The 24,980-nt window shown below is 39.5% G+C and overlaps 2 protein-coding genes across 2 annotated transcripts; one reads left to right on the top strand and one right to left on the bottom strand.

The window, feature by feature from the left end:
* Positions 1–1,331: 1,331 nt before the first annotated feature.
* LOC121951914 (transcription factor Jun-like) lies at positions 1,332–3,903 on the bottom strand. The gene has a single exon (XM_042498407.2). The coding sequence runs from the start codon at positions 3,530–3,532 to the stop codon at positions 2,597–2,599; it is 936 nt and encodes a 311-aa protein (XP_042354341.1). The 5' UTR covers positions 3,533–3,903; the 3' UTR covers positions 1,332–2,596.
* Positions 3,904–9,875: 5,972 nt separating this feature from the next.
* On the top strand, positions 9,876–24,531 carry fggy (FGGY carbohydrate kinase domain containing). Its single transcript, XM_042498195.2, has 16 exons — positions 9,876–10,030; positions 10,390–10,583; positions 11,816–11,927; positions 13,023–13,174; positions 14,528–14,616; positions 14,964–15,079; positions 15,219–15,347; positions 16,755–16,858; positions 18,454–18,561; positions 18,897–18,958; positions 19,313–19,475; positions 19,721–19,795; positions 19,938–20,058; positions 20,279–20,373; positions 22,546–22,607; positions 24,016–24,531. Exons 2-16 carry the CDS (start codon positions 10,401–10,403, stop codon positions 24,098–24,100), a joined length of 1,656 nt encoding a protein of 551 aa, XP_042354129.2. The 5' UTR covers positions 9,876–10,030; positions 10,390–10,400; the 3' UTR covers positions 24,101–24,531.
* The last annotated feature ends 449 nt before the right edge of the window (positions 24,532–24,980 follow it).

Genomic DNA, 24,980 nt, shown 5'->3' with positions numbered 1-24,980 from the left:
TGATTGACAGAAAATTAAACGTCAACTATTTTCATAATTTAGGTCATTTCCCATGTAAAAAAAAATGTATAGCATCACAAATGTAAAGATTTCACGATTTTCCTTTTCTTTTGTTTTATAATAATTTATTTCTAATATTTTTGAGGGGTGAGCAAAAGACACATTGTCACTTAGGGCTCTGAGTCATTGCTCTGACATTAACCAGTTTTTTCAGTCTGTTTAAAAACAAAATAATCGATTATTGAGGAAAATAGTAAACACATTAATCCGTAATGAATATAGCCATTAGCTGCAGTCACATAGTTAAAGAATTCCTTTTCAACAACTACCCAGGTAAAATCCTGTAAAATCTCTTACATTAATGCATAAGTAATAATAATCCCATGGTAAAATATATTTGATTTGGTTTATCTTTAACATTTAAATAAAAAAGGAAAAACAAGAATTACAAATTAATCAAAATGTTTCTATGTTTTTATGATAACTGTTACTTCTGATTGAAATACATTTTAATTGACAATAATAATAAAATTTGGTTGCATTTTCATAATCAATAATAATATTAATAAATTAAAGGTTAAAAAGTGAATAATTAAGTAAAAAATAGTTTATAAAAGTTGTTCATTGCATAATTCATATCAATAAAAGTAATAATAACAATAGATGGTAAAATATATAGATAGTTCTTAACAGAAATTTTGTTGTAAAATTGTATAATGTGCATGTAATAATAATAATAGTAATAATAATAATAGTAATAATAACATAGCATAACAATAACAGTCACAGGAGACTTTCGGTACATTTTTCCTGAATTGACTTATATAGGCTACTTTGCGACTACTTAAATATCATCTTCAATGAAGGCTTTTTTACAGGGTGGTATTAGTACTTTTACTTGAGGATGTCGACACTTCTTCCACCACTGTCAGCTTAAAGATTATAATATTCCTTACGCTTGTATTTATCTATTTGTACCTCGACACTCCCAAAGTGTGTAAACAAATCTGCTTATGCTTCATCGGTCCTCTTTGGGAGTCACCAGCTTTAGTGGGAGGATGGTGATTCACACACACATAGACACACACACTCCGCCGTCCCACTGCGGACCGAGGACCTCTTGCCTTATTTGGCTCCCTGCTGCTCACTTCCGACTCCTCGCTGTCCAATCAGCGGCCGCGTCGACTCCCCAACCATTCCACGCGCCACACGCTGCACTGGTGACTCAATATCCCGTCCGCCCCAGTTCCGTCAATAACAAACACTTCGTGTAAAAGCATTGTGAGACTGATGATTAATTATTCAGCAGACACAAAATTACTCACACATCATCACGCGTGTCCAACGTTTTATTTCGTCATATTTACAGTTCTGAAGTGCTCAAAAATGACAGCGTACAAATATTACAAAGTGTTATTTCAGGTCTAACTTTAGTTACACCTTTATCACAAAGTTGTATGAACAAAAGGGTTAAGAAAGTAAGGCCGTTTTGTCAGTAAACGCTACACACACCTATAGAGTCCTTGCTGAAAGGTGTGAGACTTAATGTTGGTTAGTGTTACTCTGTACAGACTGTATAGTCGCTGGTGGGATACTCAGTGCTTGACTCATGTTGCTGCTTGATAGTGGAAGATTTGCAGGGCAGCGCCTCGTTCACATTGTGTTTCTGTCCATTTGCAATTTGATCCCACGCAGGCTCTGGGTGTCTGTCAGGATGCATGGGACTTAACTTAAAATTAGCTGAAGGTGTGGATACATGCTACCTTGGCTTGACTGAATACATATTTCTGCGCTTTCTTTGAGTGAAAAAACAAATAAAACAAATATTTAAAAAACAAAATGCCAGAAATATAACAAGTCACATCAGAGAGGTTTCCTCTGAGCTTTGTCCATCTGTGCAGTGGGTTTAGTGGCCTCTACTCTTAAATACAGTCCTGTCCATAAGTATTAGATCACCTAAAACTTTATTATTTTAGCAAGATTATAATGATCATAGATATTTATTTCTCACTAGTCTCTTTATCAGTTCAACCAGAACATATATGAACTATGTATACAGTATTAAAACGTAAATATTTCAGAATACAGCAACTTTAAATGGCTAAAGTTGCAAGTATTTAGTGTGACCTCTCCACCAAGCATGTCTTGAACACACAATATGGGATTTACAGTAATAATATTTTGGTGTATTTGCACCAAGTTGAATTTGAGACAAAGCTCAATACTGATTGAGCTATCTTTTTTGAAGAAGCCATATTGATCTGACATTTTTTGGTGTCTTAATGCACTGTACATATTTTCTGTAGCCTATTCTTTGTTTGTGTCTTAATAAAGAGACTGAGAAATAAACATTAATGTATTCTCATTACAGCTTTGCTGAAACAAAACTAGTCTGGTAGCCTAAAACCTTTGCACAGTAATGCAGTCATTGCACAAAGTATCTTGTCAGTCTCCATTCTTGTTCTTTGTCGGCAGAAACTTCAGCCTGAGCGGATGATTTGGTGGAAAAGTTGCGCAGGGACTCCCCCGCACGGCCACTTTTTTAAGCTGCATTTGGTCCCCAAGAAATGTCCCTTGGTTCTTGTCCCTTGGCAGTCTAGTACGCCTGGAGCTGCTGCGTCAAGATGAGCTGGCAGCCGCTGTTAACGTGGTCCATGACCTTTTGCTTGAGCAGAGCCAGCTCGTCCCGGAGCACGTTGGCGGAGGAAACCAACTCCGTGTTTTGGCTCTTGAGGTTTTTGACCCTGTCTTCCAAACGTGAGATCCTCTCCAGCTTCCTTTTCCGGCACTTGGACGCGGCCACTCTGTTCCTCATGCGCTTCCTCTCCGCTTTGATGCGCTCCTGGTTCTCCATGTTGATGGGGGAGAGCGGAGGAGTGTCGCCGGACATCTCGGGCACCGTCTGCGGCTCCTCTTTGAGCGCGTGGAGACGTGAGTGCTGCGCCGCCGCGAGGTGCTGGTCCATGTGCTGCGGGGCGACTGGGTAACTTATAGGTGGGTGTCTGTCGGTGGCAGGTGCAGAGCCAACGGCCCGGCTGAAAGCCCCCAAGTTTGTGTACTCTGGAGGGTCCGTGCGCACCGTGCAGCTGTAGGGGCCGCTCTCGGACGCAGCAGAGCCGGATGCCATGCTGCTGGTCTGCGCGTCAGGGAGGACGGCGGGTGTCTGCTGGTGGTAGTGGAGCTCAGCCAGTGCCCGCACAAACCCCTCCGCGAAGCCCTCCTGCTCGTCGGTGATGTTTTTGGGACACACGAACTGGGTCGGGGTGGGAGTTGTGAGCCCGCTGCAGGACTGGATGATCAGCCGTTCCAGTTCAGGCGAGGCCAGCTTCAGTAAGCCCACATCAGGAGACGTGAGGATGTCCAGGGCCTTGGCGCTCAGCTGGGGTTTGAAGTTTTTCGGGTCGTTTAGGTTTAGCGTCATGGTCTGTTTGAGAGTTTTGGGGTTAAAGCCAAACACTGTCTGTGCGTCATGCTGAGAGCTGGACGCACTCACCGATTCGTCGTAAAAGGTCGCTTCCATTTTTCTGGACATAAAGTAATTTTTTATTAAGTCTATTGTCCGTTGTTATTAAAAAAATAAAAAGTCCAAAATCGACTGTTTACATGTGTCCTGAGACTCCCTGTCTCTCGACTGTCTTGTGATAGAGTCCGCCTATTGTTGAAGTTCAACTCACTTGACAACTTCGCGTCCTGCGAAAACTTTTACGAACCGCGCGATCATCAAAAAGATGTTATTCCGCCGCAGCCGAGCCTCCGTGTTTTCACACCTCAGGTATCCGCTTTGATTGATCCTCCTCCCCAAAAAGCAGAAACAGCCTGAACAGGGATAATACTTTCTATCACTTCCAACGTGGAGACGAACTTTATCCACCTCTAAGCTGCAGCTCTACTGAAAATAACAATGATGTCATTTCTACGGCCCCTGATTGGCTGGAGATGATATAGTGGGTGGGGGATGTCTAATGACATGCAGGTTGCTCTGACAACTAGCCATATCCCCGCCCCCCCGCGATGGTTTCTGGGATTAGGTAATGCAGACGGTGGAGCAATGTACTCTGGGATTACGTAGTGTTTTTGAATATTTAGTTACCCGCTCAATTATTAGTTACCCATCCTGGAGTCAGGGCTGCTCCAGATGGCCTGTGCGGTTTGACCTTGATTAATACAAAACAACAAAACATTTTTTTAAAACAGGTTTTTAATAGGCAACACATAATATATGAAGTTCTACAGACATCTACATAAGAGCACATGAAAATTGATATCAGTATGCAGTGATATGAAATTATCAGTCTACATGAATCTAGTTATAGGGGAGCACTGCTGGCTGAAAAAAAGGAGCTGAAGGGTTAAAGGCAGAAGAAGGAAAATGAGGTCACACCTGCACCAGGAACTCTTTTGCTGTAAACACCAGATTAAAAATAATAATAATAATAAAAAGTCTTTCTACAACAATATATGTTTGAAGTGTCTCTTTCAGTTCTTGCAGAGAGTGGAGGAGATGTTAGAAACACAATCAACTTCATTAGGCAAGTATAATAAGTAGCCTACAAGAAACATGGACTGACTATGAGACAATGGACCCCTGGGCACAGATATGCAAAAGCCCTCGTCGCCCCACATTCAGTACATTTACATCATGTGAGAAAAAGTTGAATCACTGTTAGTCCAATGAAAACTGGACTTTTAAAATACATATAAACATGTTAGCCAACTGAAATTGTATGAAATTGAAATTTCTTGAAGTTAGAGTAACACACCTAATTCGGTTCCCAATCGAGCTGCTCTTTCACGTATACGCCTCAGTCGTACCTGAGCTGGCTTAGGTGTTCTGCACATGCTCCTATATTAACAAAACAGGAAAGGCATTTCTAAAAAAAAAAATAAGCACTGGCAAGGGACCTGTGTTTTTTATTTTGGCTTAGGTGAGAGACTTTAAATGGTACTATTCTGTATTTCTTTTAAATTAAAAAAAAAACCTCACACCCGAACAGCCTCAAATCCCTGTAGGTAAGGAATGTTTTTTATAGCAAAGTGGTGAAAATATTCTAATAATAGCAGCCAAAGTTCTGTGGATAAATCAGTTTTCCCCTCATGTTTATGTACTACAAGAACAGTAGTCCATTTAAATGGCCTAATCAAAGTATAACTGTAGCTCAACTTATCTGTGAATGTGTTGTTGTTTTTCGTCTCTGTGTAGTGGTTCTTTGTCTTATTGAGGTCATTTTGTGCCGTCTTTGGTTTTATTGCATCCCTCTGCAGTTCCTTTGTATCTTTTTGTGGTCATTTTGAGTCCCTTCCTGGTCAGTGTGTTAGTTTGAGTGGAATTTTATAGGTGAAGGCTGGGAGGGCACTTTGGGCCCCTGGGCCTGTGTCCAATAGGCCCATTCACTAATCCATCTATGATAAGAATTATGACTGTGGTTTTCAGTGGCTCTTAGTATATTTACTCACAGGTACATGCACACAGTGTACAGAAATGTGGATGTAAAATAATAACCGATAAAAATGTAAATAACAAAAACATTTAAAAAATCACAATGTACATTACAAATAGCCTATGTAAAGCAAATTTAACTGTAATTTTTAAGGTTTATATTGGGTTATAGTAGTTACACTTGCCACTGTAGGATGAACAATTAATTCATATTGCTAAAAGGTGCCCTGAGTCTAAATCAGGGGTAGGCAACCTGAGCCACAGGGCTGATGATGGCAATTTAGCTAAAACGCATCCATTTCGGTTCATTTTTTGGCATATCTTTGCCTAAGATTTTTAGAGTTGTGTGCACCGCTGGTTTTCATTAAAAAAAATACCTTCAAATGAATTGGTTGTTGTTTTCTTTAAACATTTTAATTTTCATTAATCATACTTGTAAGCCTAAAGAAATTCTTACATTCTCCAGTTGTAAAAATGTGTGGCCGCACTAAATAAAAAAAAAAAGTATAACCTTTTGTCAATTTCAGTGTGCGTGATACATCCACAGCCTAGCATCATTTCCTCTACATTTTTTAAATCTTGAGTCTCCCTAGTGAGACGAGCTATGGATTCCAAATCCAAAAAAGGAAAATCGTCAGAGGAATAAAGAGAATTTAATGACTGGACAGATTCATTTGCTTTCACCGCCAACGCTGTAAAGTTAAAGTAATGGATAGTCATAAAGAGCCCACTGCAAAGCAAAATTTATGAATGAATAAAACATATCAGTGAATGCTCATTTGGACCTGTTAGTAATGTTGAGAGGTAACATAGACTTCAGAGGCTGTGTTATCTTTATTATAAGGCTCAAATATGTTTTGCAGCTCCAGACTGACTTTTTTAAGAAATCTAAATAACTACAGTCATAATGATTTTCTTAATGTCCTAAATTTAAATTATATTGCATTTCACAATAAATTGTTCGAATCCCATTATTAAAATGGCAATACTTGCAACAAACAACATTCTTACATGTCAACACAATGAAATGTTACTGCATTTACTGTTATCAGAGTAAATTTATCATGATATAGATTGTAGCTCTAAAACCAACAGGCCATCCATGCGTTTTTTGGCCACTTAAAGGGGAATTATGCTCATTTTTAAAAATTCATACATGTTATTCCTGTAAGACAGTCCAAAACATATAAGTAAACAAGAGAAAGTCTTTCCCAAATCCAAAAACTTGAGTGTGAAAACTCCTATTTGTGATGTCATAGGGTTTAAAGTCTGGAGCTGCTCCAAAGACAATAAATTGGGAAAAATGTTACAAATAAGACTTTGAGCAGCCGAGGGAACGCTTCGAGTACATGGGGACATTTTCTGTTTCAGAACTGGGAACAGTACAATAGAATAATGCTCATTTGGGTATAAAAATAAAATAAAATCAGGATCCCACTCATTATGGAGCAGACTTTATATCCTATGACATCACAAGTTTGAGACTTTCTTCTTTGGTTTCTGGCTTTGACGGATAGTAGCTCATGTTCACAAATATTAATTAAATTTTGCAAGGCCGTGGACATAACATATTTGAATTCTTAATTTAGGTGGTGTTCACCTTTAATCTTTCCTTGTGCTCGTATTTTTTAGACCCCTTTTATCATTTTTTTCTTTCTTTTTTCTAACCATCTATCTCTTTAAGAAGCTGCACTAATGACTGAAGGCTCTGTACAGCTGCAGTCCAGTCTGTCTGGCCTCCCCCATTGTATTATTCAACATGTTCTCCTCAAGCCAACTATAAATAAGTTAACAGCCCCAGACAGCCTGGGAGAACCAGAGCTGCCTGAGGTCAACACTCTCGAGATGACACGTTGTCCTCACAACACGGTGGTGGTGCAACACCCTTTTGGAAGTATTTGACACCCTGAGGTAGAAATCCAGCACTGGAATGCTTCAGAAACTTTTGCGTCAACAGAGGCATTGGTGGCAAAAATGATTTTCTCTTGTCTCTCTGGCTCTCTGAACACATGAACCAATGTAACAATAACTTTCTGAGCCACTTTGCTCTGTGTCTCTCTGAACACCTGTGTTGAGATCCACTGAGGAGTATTTTCCTATAAAACTACCGCTGTGTCCCGGTCTGTGCTTCCTGTTTCTCTGTCAGCTTTTCCCCTCTGCTGGCCTGATGGGGTCGCTTTTAGATAACAGCGCTTCCCTCATCCCTGCTCGGGCCAGCTGTTTCCACTGCATGCAGTTTTCTAATCAGGAGCTGGTCCTGCCTACCTCCCAACAGGCCTGCTTTTGTTGTACAGAGGTGGGACAGTCCAGGGTTCATGGAAACACTCCCCACTCTTTCATGAGAGCAAAAACACAGAGAAAGACTATATATGCATGTGCTGATGTATCAACAGAGCAAAGTTTTGATTACCTTCAGACGTGGACCAGAGGGACACACACACTCACAGATACACACACAGATACACAAAGCAGTGAGAGAGACAGATGAGATTTCAAACACTGTCCGTGCAGTGTTTGTTAAGGACCATCTGTTTCTTCCTGTCCTGCTGCTTGGTTTCTCTCTTTACTCCATCTCTGATGATCGTTCCTGGTCCAAACACGCTGATCACAGCCAGCAGCGCTTCCTTTGGACAGCTGTTGATCTCCTCTAAGAAAAGAACACAATAGAGGAAAGTGACCGGGCAGGATGCACACTAGAAAGTTTGATTACTGTTCGTCAGAGCCAGTGTTTTTAACAACAGGTTAATGTCACTGTCTTCATGCAGCAAATTCCCAGGGTTGGCCCTCGACTTGTCCTAAACAAGATTTGGTTTTCCAGTTGCCACAACACATGACACTAAAGCAGCTTGCTTATTGTAATATGAATAACTCACATTATGTACAAATAATCAAGTATAGACTTAACTGGACCTATTGGCAGCAACACTGTCTTTAAATAGACAGTAATACAGTTCTTGTATATTTTCTGGAAATAAAAATGCACTAAATGCTGTAAGTTTTTGTGCAGGACATTTAATGTTTATGTTGTTATTGTCTCGTTTATTTAAAAAAATATATATATATATATACATATATATATGTATATACATATATATGTATATATATATATACATTTTGGGGGCGCAGAAAATAGAGGGCACTAAGCTTATAGAGCCGGCCCTGCAACGCCCATTTTGCAAAACTACACTACTGTAGTTAAGTTTTTTGACAGAGGACATTTTGACACGTCCCAGCAGGAAAAGCACAGGCGAATTTCAAATAAATAAAGATGGCTGCAGTGCATACTATTTAGTTAGCTGCATAACCCTTGCATTGTGCATGCGAGATTAATGACTTACCATGTGCCACGTTATTAACATTGTGGAATTCAGTAACACACAATGTTTAGATGATTTCTAGATTTACAGAGGATTTATAGTCGTTTTGCATCCTTTTGCCCTTGTTTTGTGCATCCTTTGTGCATCTTTGCATCTATTTTTGGTCTTTGTGTCTCTTTGGGGTCATTCTGAGTCTCCTCCTGGTTGGCACATGCAAATTAAAGATAAGATAATCCTTTAATAGTCCCATAGCAGGAAAATTTGCATTATTACAGCAGCAAAGTATGTACAAGATAAATACAGCAAAAGAACAACATAAGTAGTAAAATAAACAAGACGCAAAACTCAACAGTTCAAAAATTTTTACACCAATTAATATTTACACCAATTGCACATGGAAATAATTGCACATTGTGATAAATAGTCCATTTGGTGTGTGCGGTCTACTGGAAGCAGTGCTGGTTTTGAACATGCTGACAACAGCAAGGAGGAAGAACCTGAGGAATCACTTCTTTTCACACACTTTGGGTGAAGCAGTCTGTCACTGAAGCTTTCCAGTGCAGTGAGGGACACTTTGCAGGTTAAGGCCAGGGAGGACCCCTGACACTTTGGGCCCTGTGCCCAGTAGGCCCCTACAGTTATCCATCCATGATCACACAATTAATATGTATTGAAACTGAAAAGATGCAACAGTGCAACTTTGATGACTTGCGTCTGTCTAAACTGTCCATCAGCAGAGTGATCACACTAATAAAGACATTACTTTCAGTCTCATATTGTGATACAGTTCATATCATGTCCACCGGGTGTCCACACCTTGCAGGCTTACAAAAGGACACATCTGTGATTAACCAACTATACTTTTTAAAAGTATATGCAGCAAGGGGTCAAAATGTCCTGTCCAAAATTACGTTTTTGTACCTTCTTTTTACTCAGAGTTGGTCTGAAAATTTCCCTTAAACACTCCCAAGCTAGGACTCCTTGCCAAAAAAATGTAGGAGCTGTCTGAGAATATTCTGCTTGGACTTTACAAACATTAGTCTACAACGGCGAAAGGACACAGAGAGAGATAGAGAGACACTAAATTAACCATTTCGAGGTGCTGATTGGATCTGCCTTGGACCGTACACGACTCAGCAGAAAAAAAACAAAAACTCGACTTTACCCTTTTTGGCTGCTTTCGCGTTCCGTCGCAGCCACCGTCTCCAGCACAAAGTACGTTTATCCCAAACTCTGAGTGATGTTTTCAGCGCTGAAATAAGAGTTTGATCTGCCGGTAAGGTCCTGAGATTTTATTGTAGTTGGTGTACAAACGTCGCCTGTGTCTGACAGCGTCTGTGATGTGTATTTGAAATGCTATTCTGTGTGAATCATTGGTGGAAAATCTGGGTTTCTTTGCTGCACTGTAACGACGTGCAGCGTTATCACATTCAGCTGAGAAAACACAAACAAATCATCCATTTGAAATTAAATGTACGGTATGCCTGCGTTAATGTCTGTTTTACGTCCAGCTATTGGAAAGAGTTTATTAAATGTGGACACTGACAGTGTAACCTGGTTAATAATCAACCTGTGGGTCCTCTGCTCCCCCTCCTCCTCCTCTCTCTGCTCCCCCTCCTCCTCCTCCTCTCTCAGCTCGCCTCCTCATGGCAGAGGTTTATTATATTGGGGTGGACGTGGGTACTGCCAGTGTGAGGGCTGCACTGGTGACCAGGGCCGGTCTGCTGAAGAGTACAGCAGAGGAGCCCATCAGCATCTGGGAGCCCCAGTCTGACCACTATGTCCAGTCCTCCACTGAGATCTGGGACAGATGCTGCACCGTTGTCAAGGTAGGCTAACCTCAGAGCACTGAAACTTTTACCACCCAACCTGTGCGATCAGATACACTTAAGTACCCCATCACAGACCAGACCCCAGTCACCATGTCCAAAATGTGTTCATTACACTTTGTTTTTATGTATATGTGAAGTAACACAAGACAAAAATATACATTGTCAGCTATTTTTTCATGCAAGATGTGCAATTTTTAAGGTCAAGTTTGGTGAAGTTTGTATTCCCATAATAACCACTGGAGAGAGTACAAAGCTGGGCCCCTATTTAACAGTGTCTTATAGCTAGACCCCATTATTTATATTGACTCTATCAGTTGAATGGCACCAAAAGCTTACTGGCATATTTTTAGAATCTGTTATTATGATTATAAAGTCTTTTGATTTAGGTTTTTAGTGTAGTTCGTATGATAATTACTCATTTTAATATCTCATGCAACATTAATTAAATATAGCTTTTAGTGTATTTACGATGCACTTTAAAGCACTAAAGATTTTGTTCTTTTTGTATTTTTAATATGATAAGCCGCAAGTCAATCTGAATCTATATCAGTAGTTTATTACTTTAAGCTAATATTTCAAACACTTTATCCATTATTTTACGCCAACTGTTAAACATGATGAATTAACTTTAAGGTAGGTTAACCATTGCAGCGGTTTATCCATTACTTTTAGCTAACTCTAACATTACTATTTCACGTTTTTATCAATTACATTTAGCTGATATTTTAACTATTTATCTAAATGTTATCTAAAATCAATTCATTATTTGTTTTTTAGCTCATATAGCAGTAAGTAGTAATACATTTAGTAATTCTCAGTTTCACACCAGATCGTAACTCTGTAAGGGTACTTTTGTTTGCTGTGAAATGTGATTTTATTTTATTTTTTTTAAACAAATTCTACTTTCTATTTTCAAATTGGTTGAGCTGCTTCACGGTCTTTTCACATACCACCTTGCAACTGCAAAGGTAGTCAGGAATAACTTGTTGAAAGGGCAAAGTACATCTGTTTCAGGGTTATTCAAACATGCTGATCATTTGTGAAAATGAATGAGGGCTCATTCCAGTCATTGTAATTATGTCACGGTAACACACACCGTACATTTAACCATGACATGGTGCCTGCTAATTAATTTATAGTGTACATAACCTCTTACAATCACTCCACAGATATTATTTATAAGTATAAGCAGTGATGTAATCTCAGACAATATTTTATATCTGTTCCAGAGAGTAACCCAAAGTGTAGAGAAGACTCAGGTACGAGGAATCGGTTTTGATGCCACCTGCTCACTTGTGGTTTTGGACCAAAGCTTCCAGCCTGTGGCCGTCAGTCAGGATGGTAAATGAGACATTTCTGTCCTGACATTTGGACTTCCCACATCTCTCATATTGCTTGCTTCATGAAGAATTATTTTGAAAACACCATTTTTGTACTCTTTCTGTACGTTTTCTTCAGATTACGGGTTATTAAGGGTGGAATTAATTCTGCTTTTTGAAATGCAGATGGAAAATTTTCAGGTTGTAAAAAGAATGGATTGTAGGAGCACTTTTAGTGCTGAGCCTTTTAGTTGCTGATTTTTTTCTTGAGACAAGTTGTTTAATTTAACAGGATACTTCATTGATCCCTGAAAGTAAAACCACCTCCTCCACAGCAAGGTCAGAGTTCAGGGTCAGTTACTGAACATAACCCCTAGATAAGTAAGGATTCATGTTTTTTTTTTGTTTTTTTTCCAATTGAGCAAGATGCTCCAGGGGTCAGGATACCCAAGTTAACCCTTTAACTCCTGGGGTGCCTTTCACAAGCATTTAAACCGCTGAAACCTGCGAAAATTGGTTTGACTTCTTTTGAGAACACGGGAAAATGCAATGGCCAACTTGGCAAGAAATGCTGTGCAAATTGCAACAAAAAGAAAGTAAATGGTGGGGAATAAATGACCTGAAAATTAGCTGGGGGTGATTATTAGATTTAAAATAAAAACAAGGGAAAAGGGTACAGAAAATATAAATCTTATAATTATACATTTAAAGTGATGTCACACTCTCTTTTGTCTCTCTTTTTAAAGAATTTTCTTAAGGTCATTCAAAAAATTATTTTTATTTATTTATTTTATTAATTCAACTATTTTTCACTTATGTTCTTGTAATTTTCTTGTAACTTTTTACTATTTTCATGCCAATTTTTCCAGCCGTTCCTTATCAAGTTGCTTATTTCCATCTTGCAATGCTTTTGAAAGAAATCAAGTCATTTTACTCAGGTTTCAAAGGGTCAAATGACTTATTACATGCTGCCTATGGAATTACATATATACATAGCAGTCAGAGTTTTGTTTGTCAGCTCTTAATAGACCAGTTTAAATTTAAAATTAAATTAGTCATATTCAGTTTATTTAGTCCTAAAAGCTGATATTCCCCCTCGCTCTCCTGCCTCTCCCAGGTGACAGACAGAGGAACGTGGTGATGTGGATGGACCATCGCGCTGAAGAACAGGCCGCTCGTATAACCAACACCGGCCACCGGGTCCTGAGCAGGGTGGGGGGGGTCATGTCACCAGAGATGCAACCCCCTAAACTGCTCTGGCTCAAAGAGGTGAGAGGTGAGCAAGGTCACCAAAGGACCACCGGTGTTTTATAGTCACCGTGTGTATTGGCCAGTCAGCATGTGTGTGGTGATGTTTTGGTGTTTCAGTCTTTTTCTTGATAAATGGAAGCTTCCTGAAAGCTTTTTATTGTTAAAGAGATATTGGATTTTTTGAAGTGTGGTTGTAAGAGGTACTTACCCATAGACAGCATATTACATACATCACTTCCCCAGTTTGGAGACTCAGGCAGGAGTACCACCATGGAAGCAAAGCAATGTACTGCTGTGGATGGGGGCAGCATCAAACCATATTTATGCACATAAAAAAATCAATATAAGTTTAAGTGTTTTCTGTATTTAGAATATTTTCATGGCTTTACCGTGCTGTCAGACAGTCTTCTCAGACAGGGAAATGAAGATATTATCTATGCTCTCCAAAGTCGCCAGACCCCCTTGAAAAAAACAGCAATTTTACCTCACAGAACATGGGAGTTGTGGGTCTACTGCTGCCTCGATCGGTTGGTTTATTTGCGTTATTGTATGATTTTCATGTTTTAAAGCGTTAGTTTGGATTCACACTGTAACACAAAGAAACTAATGGATCGAGGCAGCAGTAGACCAGCAGCTCCTGTGTTCTGCAAGGTAAAATTACAGTCAAAGGAGCCTGGTGGCCTTGAAGAGAGCATAGATGTTATAACTGCCTATAGGGGCGAAAACACCGAGACCCATCGCACAAAGGCGCGGCCGCTACAAAAACTCCTTGAAAGCCCATCCTGAAAAACAGCTAGAGGCGCCTGGAGAGGGGCTGCGTGTGCTTGACCAAAGGTGACATTGGCGAGCAGTGCAACTCCGCGTCTTGAGCTAAAAAGTTGAAAATACTTTTCTGTGCACCCAAAAAAACCCAGAAAAAAACACATCGCGCAGCAGCAAGATCGGAGCGCCAAACAGGCGCACTGTACCATAGGGAAACAATTGTTTTGCTTGCGACGCTTTTCTAGCAACACATCATGGTGTAATCGGCCCTTAAGTTCCTTGTTTGACATGGCTGACTGATGTTCAGTGTTAAAACTAATCAAAATACAGAGAACATTCCCTTCATTTATTGTTTTAGGTGCCTAAAACTGGTTTTATTGCTGCCTCTGTCCACAGCAGTGTATTGCTCATATTTGTGGTGATACTTTTGTCTGCTTTCCGAAACTGACTGACTGCCATCTTCTGTAGCTCATACACTGGATAAGTTCCTCTAAAAACCCATTAAAAGAATCTGCACTGTTGCTTTAAGATATGTCAATAAATGCATGTGCTGTTTTTACTCACTAATTTGGGATTCATTAGCACATATGTCTCTTGTCTTTTAACCAGAATCTAAAAGAAAGCTGCTGGAACAAAGCTGCCCACTTTTTCGACCTTCCAGACTTCCTGTCTTTTAAGGCAACCGGCTCTTTGACACGGTGAGCTTTTTTGGATGATGGTCATAGTGACTGTCTGATTGTTTTAACCTTCATCTGTTAATTATTTACATTAGTAATGTGTTAAATAGATGAATTTGAGATTAAAAGGGTTCACCGTTACAGTGACCTTCACATTGTTGGTGACTGCAGTGTCATAATAGGGTGTTAACTGTGCCGTCCTGTTTTAAATTCTATCCTTGTATCAAACGTCTGTATAAAAGAAAGACATGAGCTGTCCTCTAAAGCAGGGGGATCTTAAAGATATGTGTCTTTTATGGTTTTGATACTGTAGCCTTCACCTGTGTTTCCATGGTGTACTACTATCACTTTTCTGTAATGTTTCACAGGTCTTTATGTACTCTGGTGTGTAAATGGACATATTGTCCTCCAGAGGGATGGGATGCTGGTTTTTGGACTAGCATTGGACTGGAGGATCTCCTAGAAAACAACTTTTCCAAAATAGGTAAAAGACATTCAAAACAAGATTGTAATATATTTTTATGTTGTAAGTGCTCTAAGAAAATCAGAAAACTTAGAAGAAAACCACACATTTTACTCAGGAGTTCTTTAAACATGAAGCTGTGCTGTTTTGTGTCATCCAGGCAGCATGACGTGCTCTCCAGGGAGCCCACTGGGAGACGGCCTCACCCAGGAGGCAGCGGCAGATTTGGGTTTGGAGCCAGGAACTGCAGTTGGTGCTTCTCTCGTTGATGCTCATGCTGGAGGCCTTGGTATTACATCTTGAATTTGTTAATTGAACCAGTCTTGTTTCCAAATAAATTATTTTTGCCACATGAGGTAACTTTGCAGGTTCCACACAGCTTTAAAGTTAATACATACATATATGTGTAACTCGATGAGATACAAAAGATATCCTGCCAGACGTTGGCAGTTCAAAAGGGAGGAAGGAGGCAGGCAATTTAATGTGTATGTCCAAAGCTGACATTTGGTCTTGGGCGAGTGTGAGCTGAACCCCCTTCAGTGTCAAAAATAAAGATGTTCATCCCCTGGGCAACATAAATAAACACATAAAAACTTCATATCTGGTTAAATGAGGATATTTCTTGTGCAAAAACATAAAATTTAGTATACTTTTCCAAAAGTAAAGGGCTCATTTTTTGCAGTAAATGCAGCCCAGTCAACTGAGGAAAATGTTGGCATGTACATTTCTGCAAACCATGAATATGTTACATTTGCACATTTCACATGCATCATATCATTGTTTCTGAAGTGAAATGGTATTGTAGTATTGATAGGGTGTGTGGATGGTGGTTGGCCTGCCAAACTACAGACAGTTCAAGACCACCAAAAAACAAACTAATTGTAATTTAGCTGCTGTGTTTCTAGTGGCTTTTTAGCCCCCAGTTAGGAGTGTTTTTAATGACCCGTCGCTCTTTTTCCAGCAAGAAAAATACCACAAAAAAGGCCGTTTTTTTACAGAGACATCACTGCTTTTCTTTCCTGGATAGTGCCCCCAAAACCAAATATTTTAAGCCAAAAGATAAACTTTTCCTCACCATAAGCAAGTGGTTTTTGTGCCTAAACCTAACCACAGGTTAAACTTAAAGTTTTAACATATCCACTACATAATAATGTGTAAATGTAACATATTCATAGTTTGCTATATATTGCTTTATACTGTATCTGCGTGCTCGTTTGTAAGCCTCCGAGCAGCAGTAAGCCAGTGCTGTGGCTCAGATATCCTAACCATCTGGTTTTGTTCTGGGAGATAAACTGCTCATGAACTCTGACCTCTGCCCTCCCACTGTGACCTCTGCCTATCACACATTGTTGTATCGGTCGGAGGCTAAAACACTCTGCACTTTTAGTAGTGATGCATGTCATAGTGAAGCACACCCTCTGCCCCCACGCACAGATGAACCCTCCACCTTAAACTCAAACCAGCTTGACAAACATTATTCCAGCAGTTAGTGTCACTGCTGAATTCAGTGTGAAAGTTAGAGAAGCACTTCAAAAGGATTTCAAGCTTTTTATCTGCAAATCACAGTGATTTGTCGCTTGATGGGGCTCCAGCAGGAGTTTTGTGAACTTAAAAATACGATTAATTTTTTCCTTGCAAAATAAAAATGCCGATATTATCAAAATATGATTAAAATGTGTCATTTTGCTCTTTCCAGGTGTGATAGGTGCAGATGTAAAAGGCTTTCACTTGCCCTGTGAGGACCAGCCGATCACTTCACGTATGGCGATGATCTGTGGGACGTCGACCTGTCACATGGCGGTGAGCGGTTTACTGCTACATTTCACATGACTTTTTGAAAAGTGCTCTGAAACATAATATATTATAGATATGGTTTGAGCTTCATGAAGACCTTTCTGACACTTGCACACTTCCTTTCCTGATCTTGGAGGTTGTTTAAAACTTAGCTAATACTAAAACACATGTATGAAGTCTGTTAAAAGTAAATCTCGTTTCCCATTCATGCTGATGACGGGGACACCCTGAATTTTTCCCATTCCATCATTTTACGTGCATCATATTTTTAGTGATTTTTTTAATTGTATTATACTTACATGATCCAGACTGCTCTGGCCAACAGCAGTAACTGTGAGTACTGAATAACTGTAAAAAATAATGGATGCAGCAACCGTGAAGTTGTCCATAGACCTCGAGTTTGGCATTTTGTCCATCACCATCTTGAATTTTTGGAGCCAGATTTTTGAACAAGAGGGTGGAGCTAACCCCCAAAGCCAGCTGCTGGCTTGGTTTGCATGCTGCGTATACAGCTACACTTAACTCTGATAATGCCATTGTTAATTTTTGCTAGCATAAAACAGGCTCAAAACCATTAAAACAAAATGTAATAACCAGGAAAACTGAACATCTGATTTGGTAAAGGGTCTTTTAGTAATAATAAGCTTTATTTGCTCATTTAATACATAAAATGCAGCTCAAAGTGCTTTACATGCAAGAGTGCTAAGATTCAAGAAACAATTTATGAGAAACGTGTATATAAATACATATATAATCTCATACAAACACACAAATACATACGTACATATACATACATAAATCCACATATATACATATACACAAATCAAATCAAATCATTATACAACACATGTATACCATAACTCTGGCAGTAAGTTGCAGAACAGGTCAGAGGTGGAAAACAAATAAAATAAATAAAAAATATAAAAGAGATATTAAACAAGAAGAGTCAAAATTACAAAAGTGCATAAAAAGCATTAAACATGTTTTTACTAGTAGTAGTAGTATCAAACAACAGTTACAGTTAACTTTGGTGAACTGAAAACACACTGAAATAGCTGCAGCTATGGCTACGCCTTTACAAGAATATACTAGGATTACATCGTGGTTATGTAGCCTGACTAGTGTTGTTGCCGTGGTAGCCACCTAACCTGACCTGACCGGCAGTCACCTGTCATTCAAGACTTAATAACGATCAAACAGGTGAACGATCTAAAAATTCTCCCCAGTGCATTTGTCATAAATGGGGAATTTAGTTATAGAGACCAAAACTGTTTGTTTTTTTTTGTTTGGTTTTTTTTACCAGGCTGTAAACATATTTATTTCTGATATAAAGTTGGGCATTTTAACATACGGGTCTATGGGGATTGACTCACTCTTGGAGCTTCAGCTAGCCATTTGAGAAACTACAGTTTTTTGCACTTCCACACTGGCTTCATTTTTGGAGGTTGCCACATGGCAGTGAACCAAATTGTTAAACTGTTGAGCAATGAAAACAGCTGTGGTTTCTAGTATTTCTGTATGCTTTTAATTTCTGCCATAACGGCCTCTTTGTATAATTTACAACGCAACTAAAACATTTAATATATATTCTTGTGCATCAGATCAGCGAGCAGCCGCTGTTTGTGCCCGGAGTGTGGGGGCCCTGCCTGTCTGCCATGGTGCCTGGTTTGTGGCTCAACGAGGGAGGACAGAGTGCAACAGGACGGCTGGTCAGTCCACTGTCGAGCTTTATGCAGGATTTCACTCACATGCTTTTCTGCTGAGCTGCAGCAGAAAACTGGATGCAAAATGTAAACAATCCATTTGTAAATAAACCCAGAAAAAACACCCAGATGTGAGCAACTCATCTGGCAACATAAAAAGTCTGGCTTTTTCATAACATCACTTTGAGCTCTTTATGTGGGAATTTGTAAATATTTCATAAATGAAATGTTTGACCAATAATCAAAAACAATTGATAAACTAATAAAAAATAATCAGTAGTTGCAGTTTCACAAGCTTTACGTCATCAGCTGTGGTCAGCTGTCGCTCTCTCCTCCCTCAGATCGACCACATGGTGAAGGGCCACGCCGCCTACACCCAGCTCCAGGAAGAGGCACGGCAGAGGTCAGCTGATGCTTTTAGTGTTGCTGCTCCTCCCAAAAATGTTTTAGTGCAGCTGTCATCCCTGTTGAGCTGACGTTTGATAATGTTTGAAAAGCTTTGGAAAAGATTATAAGCTTAGTAAGTTTGTGTTTTCTATTCAACTGGATTAATGTGTAATTTATTATTCAATTGTCCATGCTTGCCCACAGATGTGGCCTAATGAAGCATTTAACGAGCCATTGTTAATGTTTTTAATAAAAATCTGTGCTTTTCGTGCTTTGTCCTCTTTAAAAAAAACAGCCTGTAGCACACATACAAAAACATCTTTAATGTTATTTCATCAGACTTCATTTGCTTACTGCTTTTTTTCCCCAGGTTTCCTGTTACGGGCGAGAATATTTACAGCTACCTGAACAGCCATCTGAGCTTAATGGATAACTCCGGTTCTGCTGTTGACCTGCTGGGCTCCAGTCTTCACGTGTGGCCAGACTTCCACGGGAACAGGTCACCCTTGGCAGACCCCACTTTGAAGGGAATGGTGAGGGGACATGAGTCAAGGCTTCATGTGACATGTTACACATCAAATCATTGGTTTTTAAAAGTGTATTCATTGAACTAACCTGCAGAGGTGGAGTGGTCATCATCCTGTAATTTTTCAGTGTGCTAATTTGTGATAACGGACCCTGAATTACACATTTGCCTTCACCAACCATTTTGTTGGTGAATCTCTTATTATTCAGCACTGAGGTATTTTGGCATGAATGGCTCCTAACTGTTTTGCAGGTCATCGGACTGCCGCTCTCCCAAACCTTGGATGACTTGGCCCTGCTCTACTTGGCCACTGTACAAGCCCTCGCTGTGAGTCTGCTGTATTTTATTGGTTATTTGACTTCCTCTGAGTGTCAGTCGGACAACCTTGTACCTTAAAGTGAGAAAGGGAGTTGTATTTGTTTACTAGTTGCCCGACTTCCCTTTTATCTTTGTTTCTGGTTTGTTTCAGCTCGGTACGCTTCATATTCTGGAGGCCATGAAAGAAGCAGGACATGACATCAGAACCCTCTTTCTGTGTGGTGGTTTGAGCAAAAACGCCCTGTTTGTCCAGATTCACGCCAACGCTACAGGTATAAAATGCTAACAATGGACAATGACAACAATGGCTTGCTGTGAATGACTATTTAGATATATAGACATTTTACCCCAAGATATCAAATAACTGTAACCCAAAAGCTTTAGGTTCTCTACAATTACTATCACATATTGTTATGCAATTTTTTTGTTGAAAAGTATCTCCCATGGACGCTTTATCCAATGATAATTTTTTTTTAATCTCGTCTTTTTCAGGATTGCCTGTAGTGTTGCCAGACCAGATGGAGGCTGTGTTAATAGGAGCAGCAGTCCTGGGTGCTTGTGCGTCACGGGACTACAGCTCCATACAGGTGAAGTTGCACACTGACATATACAGTATATAAAATAATGTCAGAAAATTGACAGAGTTTTAGGCAGAAACGGCTTTTTAGACTTACATTCTTGGGTTATATTCGGCCCCGATAGTTTGGAGTATCACTGTGTGCTTTTAAATACATGTTCTTAATGAGTTTTTAAATATTCACACATGTAATTGCAACATGGGCAACTACTGATGAGTCAATGTTACAAATAAAAAAGCTGAAAAATGTGAAGCGCATGTTTTTTTGTACTAGATTCCCAAACGTGTTTGATCTAGTTTTCAAAAAAACATCACATAAATCCTCAAAAACATCATCAATGTCATTAGTCAAAATTTTCTTTGTGTTTACTCCTAAAACAATAACTCACTTGGAAATCTGGTGCACATCTGCAGTAGTCGTGTTTCAGTTGAAATACAGATACATAAATCGTCTTAATGTCTGCACTAACTATTTTATGCAAGTGGGGAAAAAAATTAATAACCAATATCTTTTATATATTGCATGAGAAAGGAGGTGCTGTGTGTTTTGTACCTCAGAATACACTGCTTTGTGCATGTTGTATTATACCCCTTCCTGGACACAATGCAAGTGAGCGACCACCACATTGTTTTAGTTTTTCCCAATAAAGATGTCCTAACCTACTCCGTGTGTCAGCAAACAGGCTAATCCACATGCTGCTTGCTTGAAAAGCAGCTTGCTCTGTTTTTCTGAAGCCTTGTGCATCTCCAACCTATTTTCAGAGCAACAGCAAGCCGTTCCTCAGTGTAATTAGGGCTCTATAGGCTCCATGAATGTTGCGTTTATATCTGTGCAATTTTTTGCACTCCATCCGCCAGAGTTTGCTGGCTAACTAAGTTAGGAAGAGGTATTAAGGCGTATGTCTGTATGTTTTTCTTTGACAGAATAGTGGTGGCAGGGCACTGGAGAGAGCCACTCCCTTTTTTTAATGACGCACAACATGCAGGGTTTGTTTCTATGATAACAATATATTTAAATTAATCTATGTTATCAGAGGGTTGACTACACAGTTAACAACAAGCTTACAGTGCATACAGTGTTTCCATGAAGTTTCTGACTAACTTATCATACAGTTTGGGATAGACACGAGCTAAAGGAGATTTTCAACTACAGCAGGTGCACAGAAAAAGATGCTGGGTGCAGCACTTTTTCTCTAGACGTGGGAACAATTGAAAAGCAACGCCTGCGCTCAGGAAAAAATGCTATGTGGACACCGATCCTTAAACAGCTTGGTTCCCAAAAGCATAAAACACTTGTATATGTTCAAAAACACTGTGGATCCTAAATAGCGCCTTTTATTAGACCGCCTCTGCCTTCTAAATTCCCACTTTTTGCAAAACACACACCTCCAATATGAAAGCAGGCTTGCTGTTAAAATGTTTGAGTCTCAAGCCAAACCCAAAATAACAATTATTTTATTTCCAGAGCCACAGAAGACTTTATACAGTTGTTTCCACAGTCTGTAATACTCCTCATGAGGAGAAAATTGAACTTCATGGGTGGAATTGGTGGCATGCTCCTTTAAAAAGTGTTTATTTTGTAATACATGTTTTCTTATTATTTTGTAGTCTAATAAAACTGACCTCAAAATAACAAAAAAGAAAAACCATTCAAGGCTGAGCCACATGCACACAGCAAGGATCCCAGTATCTGACTCAGTGCCTCCATCTGCTGGATGGAACCAAAATGCAAAGTATTTGTGCTTCAGTCACATAGAAGATTTGTGCACAGTGTGTTTAAGGTATAAAGTGATGATTAAATATTTTTGCTGGGTCAAGCTATCATCCCTCTGTGTCTCAGTCCCAGGGTTCGGAGCATAAGACAATGGCAAGCCTTTAAGCCAGATACTAAAAATAAGACGTTATTGTTTGGACTAGGCTGCACCTGTCAACCCATTTTCAGCCGTAACTACTGCAGGCAGTTGTTGTGTCTGATCCTCTGAGCTGCACACAGTCAACTGGCTGCATTTGGTTGGTTCAGACAGCTGAGATGCCCTGCGCTGCATTAGTCATAAACTCGGCCACACCGAAACCACTGTGGTTGGCTCGTGTTAATACTATAACTGGGTCACGGCTGGACTCAAACTGAATGTGCATAACATGATTTATTAAGTGATCTTTGTCTTTGCGATTCATGTTTTAGGAGGCGATGGAGAGAATGGCTAAAGTGGGGAAAGTTGTTCAGCCTGACCGTGAACTCCAAAGGTGAGAAGTTGTGGTGAAAATTCATAGTTGCACTAATCGTCTATATAGCACAAATATATATGAAGGTCAGTTTAATAAGAATGAAATATATTTACTATTGTTACCAAAAAATAAGAGTTGACTTCTTCAACAGCTTGCCTTTTCATATGAACCATTCTTATAGTAAGTGACAACAAGGAGATTTTAACTGGTCATGAAACATTTCCAATTCAATACTAATGTCTCTGTATGACCTATATAAGCAAATGAGGCCATCAGCAACAATACTGTATATTATTATTTATTTTAAGTGCCCATTCTGCGCCAAATCGGATGACATGATTTACAGAAAATACACTGGAGGAGCCTTTGTTAACATTTTTCTTGGCAAAGTTTTGCAGTGAATCATACGTTGGTCAGTTAAAAGAAAACAAGAGGAGATTCTTCTTTAGAGACTTACATTTTTTTGGAGTCACATTTTGTGATTATGGCTAATATTAGGGCAGGATCAGCAAAGAGAAAGAGGAAAACAATGTCAGAAGAAACAGAAAAAAGCTTAAACGGACAGTGACAGAGTAGCTAAAACAAAATTTACTTTGTTTCACCATTATATTTATTTTATTTTTAATACAGTTACTAATCTTGCATAGCCAAAATAAAACACACATTATGTTATAGCTATGCATCCTGCAATATACATCAGCTATAATTAAAGAAAACAGTCTAATATAAAAAAGTATATTTCCTTCAAAAAACTTTCTTTCACTAGTTTCCAAAACAACAAACAACATGCACGCACCAGCCAGATTAAGATCTTCAAGAGGAAAAAAAAACAAAGCATGGCCTCATTACACAGAAAATATGATAGTGGTGCTGCCTGTAATGCCTGTAAAAAAGATCATTTTGAGTCAGGGTGGAAAAAAACAGCAATATGCTTAAACATCATTCTTTGAAACATGGGCTTAAATTCCAGAAATGCAATGTATTTGACACTCTGCGCACGTTTAGGTTTTTTCTTTGAATGGAAAACCCAAATGAAATCTAATGCTGTAGAAATATTCTTTTATTTCATTGACACTGTGTTCAGAGCTAATAAGAAAGTTGCATTGACGCTGAAAGCCTGTGTAGGCCTACAAAAATTAGAAACATAATCAGTAAGGGAGTTGCTAAAGAATCAGAACAATCAGACCTTAGCGCAGAGCCTATATGGTATTGACATCAGATAACCTTAATAATTCCCTTTCCTATAGATTAGTTGAGTTAGAAGTAAGCAATATGTACAATATTGAACTAGCACACTCAAGTTCAAGTTATGAGGAAACTTTACTATGTAGGAAGTCTGCATGTGTTAGCACAATCAAAACTGAAACATGCAGTTCTGTTCATCATCTCTGTGTAATTATCGTCTGCATTTACCAACTTTTCTCAGCTTCTATGAGAGAAAGTACAAAGTGTTCCTGCGACTGTTCGCCCACCAGAGGGAGTACCAGGCCCTCATGAACCAGAGATGTTGACGCTGCTGCTGGGAGGCAGCCCAGCTGGAAGTGACTCTCTGTGACATAACAGTGATGACAAATCCGCACACTGGAAACCTTGCTGCTTTCCCTGATTTTATTAGTGGTCCAGGTTTTTTGTTTTTTTTTAATTTTCTCAATAACCTCACGGACAGCAGAGTTTAGACTGCACACATGCAGGATTTCAGATCACCAGATAACAGTAGAGAAGACCTCTGTAGAGACTCTCCACAGCTGTCTGCCTTTTAGATGCTGCAGTTTGACCCCAAAATGAAGAGGAGGCTGCAGGAGTGAATGTGGCGAAATCAACTGATTTTACAGCCACTGACTTGCGAGCGGCCCCTCAGCTCTATCCAAAATACTGTCACCTTCAAATGTATTCTTAATGAATAATTAAAACGATAGAGCTGTGCTCATGCCTTTCGCTCTCACTCCAGCCTCGTGTGTTATGATATATAATTTATTGTGCTTCAACTCAACAGTGACACTCATTCATTTTTAAACACTGTATCTTTTGTTCCGTCTTTATTTTTTTTTTCATTCTACCATCTCCTGTTTGTAACACCTCCACTGTCCTTACCCTCCCCTGTCTGCTGGTCACAGAGAGGAGTCTGTCGCCAGCACTTCCCGGGATCACAGTTGATAAGCTCTTCACTGATGCTGTCGACACAGTGAGGGGGGAACGCCAAATCCTGCACAGCTGAGTTAACAGCGGCCTTCAAACAGAACTACCGTATGATAGAGAGAGGACAGGGTGAGCGCTGCTGCGGAGCTAAACCAACTCATGCAGGTGCTTCTCAACGGTAGTGTGTGTTGAGAAGTCAGAACAGAGCGTTTTCATTGTTTGCTAATCTTACTTTAGGCTAAAAATGAACCTTAA

Source organism: Plectropomus leopardus, chromosome 12, assembly GCF_026936395.1.
Source record: "Plectropomus leopardus strain MGB_pleo_1.0 chromosome 12, ASM2693639v1, whole genome shotgun sequence".
Taxonomy (NCBI): Eukaryota; Metazoa; Chordata; class Actinopteri; order Perciformes; family Serranidae; genus Plectropomus; species Plectropomus leopardus.
This window is presented reverse-complemented; position numbering and strand designations above follow the sequence as displayed.

Coding starts and splice junctions, on each gene's coding strand:
- LOC121951914 (XM_042498407.2), bottom strand. CDS start 3,532: ATGTCCAGAAAAATGGAAGCGACCTTTTACGACGAATCGGTGAGTGCG.
- fggy (XM_042498195.2), top strand. CDS start 10,401: ATGGCAGAGGTTTATTATATTGGGGTGGACGTGGGTACTGCCAGTGTG. Junction 15,348..16,754: donor TGCTCATGCTGGAGGCCTTG/GTATTACATCTT, acceptor TGCTCTTTCCAG/GTGTGATAGGTGCAGATGTA. Junction 16,859..18,453: donor CGTCGACCTGTCACATGGCG/GTGAGCGGTTTA, acceptor CTTGTGCATCAG/ATCAGCGAGCAGCCGCTGTT.